Source organism: Formica exsecta, unplaced genomic scaffold, assembly GCF_003651465.1.
Source record: "Formica exsecta isolate Colony F162 unplaced genomic scaffold, ASM365146v1 C16377293, whole genome shotgun sequence".
Classification (NCBI taxonomy): Eukaryota; Metazoa; Arthropoda; class Insecta; order Hymenoptera; family Formicidae; genus Formica; species Formica exsecta.
The window spans coordinates 1-1,031 of NW_021847559.1; the positions used below are offsets into that span (position 1 = coordinate 1).

The 1,031-nt window shown below is 35.9% G+C and overlaps 1 protein-coding gene across 1 annotated transcript; it reads right to left on the bottom strand.

The window, feature by feature from the left end:
• Positions 1 to 8: 8 nt before the first annotated feature.
• LOC115238398 (DNA gyrase subunit B-like) lies at positions 9 to 926 on the bottom strand (the record flags this gene model as incomplete). The annotated part of the gene is made up of 1 exon (XM_029812223.1): positions 9 to 926. A coding segment is annotated over exon 1 (879 nt), but the record flags the coding sequence as incomplete, so codon positions are not given.
• Positions 927 to 1,031: the final 105 nt, after the last annotated feature.

A 1,031-nucleotide genomic window follows, 5' to 3' on the forward strand; every position in this document is an offset into this window, starting at 1 on the left:
GATCTAAATCCTGCCAAATGCGTACCACCATCTCGTTGCCTTATATTATTCGTGAAGCATAACATATGTTCATAGTAGGAATCATTCCATTCCATCGATATTTCCAAGCTGATGCCAAGATCTTCTGCATCTCCTTTCATACTGGCAATTTTAGTTACATGTGTCTTATTCTTATCTAAGTACCGCACAAAATTCGCTGTACCAAAATTGTCTTTAGATTGATTGCTCTGATTGAAATGAGATTCTGTATATGGTTCATTGCGCAGATCACGTAAAGTAATGTCGATATTTGAATTTAAAAATGCTAATTCTCTTATACGACTTTCAAGCGTTGAGTAACTGAAATTAATGCCATTAAAAGTCTCTGTTGATGGCATGAACGTGACTTTAGTTCCTCTTTTGTTTGTATTTTCGTTGACTACCTTTAAAGGTTCAATAGACTCACCATCTTCAAAGCGCATAAAGTGTTCTTTCTTATTGCGCCAAATAGTTAATTCCAACCAGCTTGATAATGCATTCACAACTGAGATTCCAACACCATGTAATCCCCCAGAAACTTTATAGGTATTACTGTCAAATTTACCACCAGCATGGAGTTGAGTCATTATTACCTCTGCTGCTGATATTCCTTCTTCTTCATGAAGGTCAGTTGGAATGCCACGACCATTATCAGTTACAGATACTGAACCATCTTTATTTATGCTAACTTCAATTTTATCACAATATCCAGCTAAAGATTCATCTATTGCGTTGTCAACAACCTCATATACCATGTGGTGCAAGCCAGATCCATCGTCAGTGTCACCAATGTACATACCTGGACGTTTCCTTACAGCATCAAGACCCCTTAAGATTTTTATTGCATCGGCATTATAACTATTTTCCATTAGATTGCTTCATTTATACACGTTAATTGATGTTACATTCAGATATACTAGTTAGCAACATTTTTAAACTGATAACCCATGTTAAAAGCACAACTTTACGAATGCTTATTTTTGAAGACAGCAAATAGTGTCATTCCAATGCGT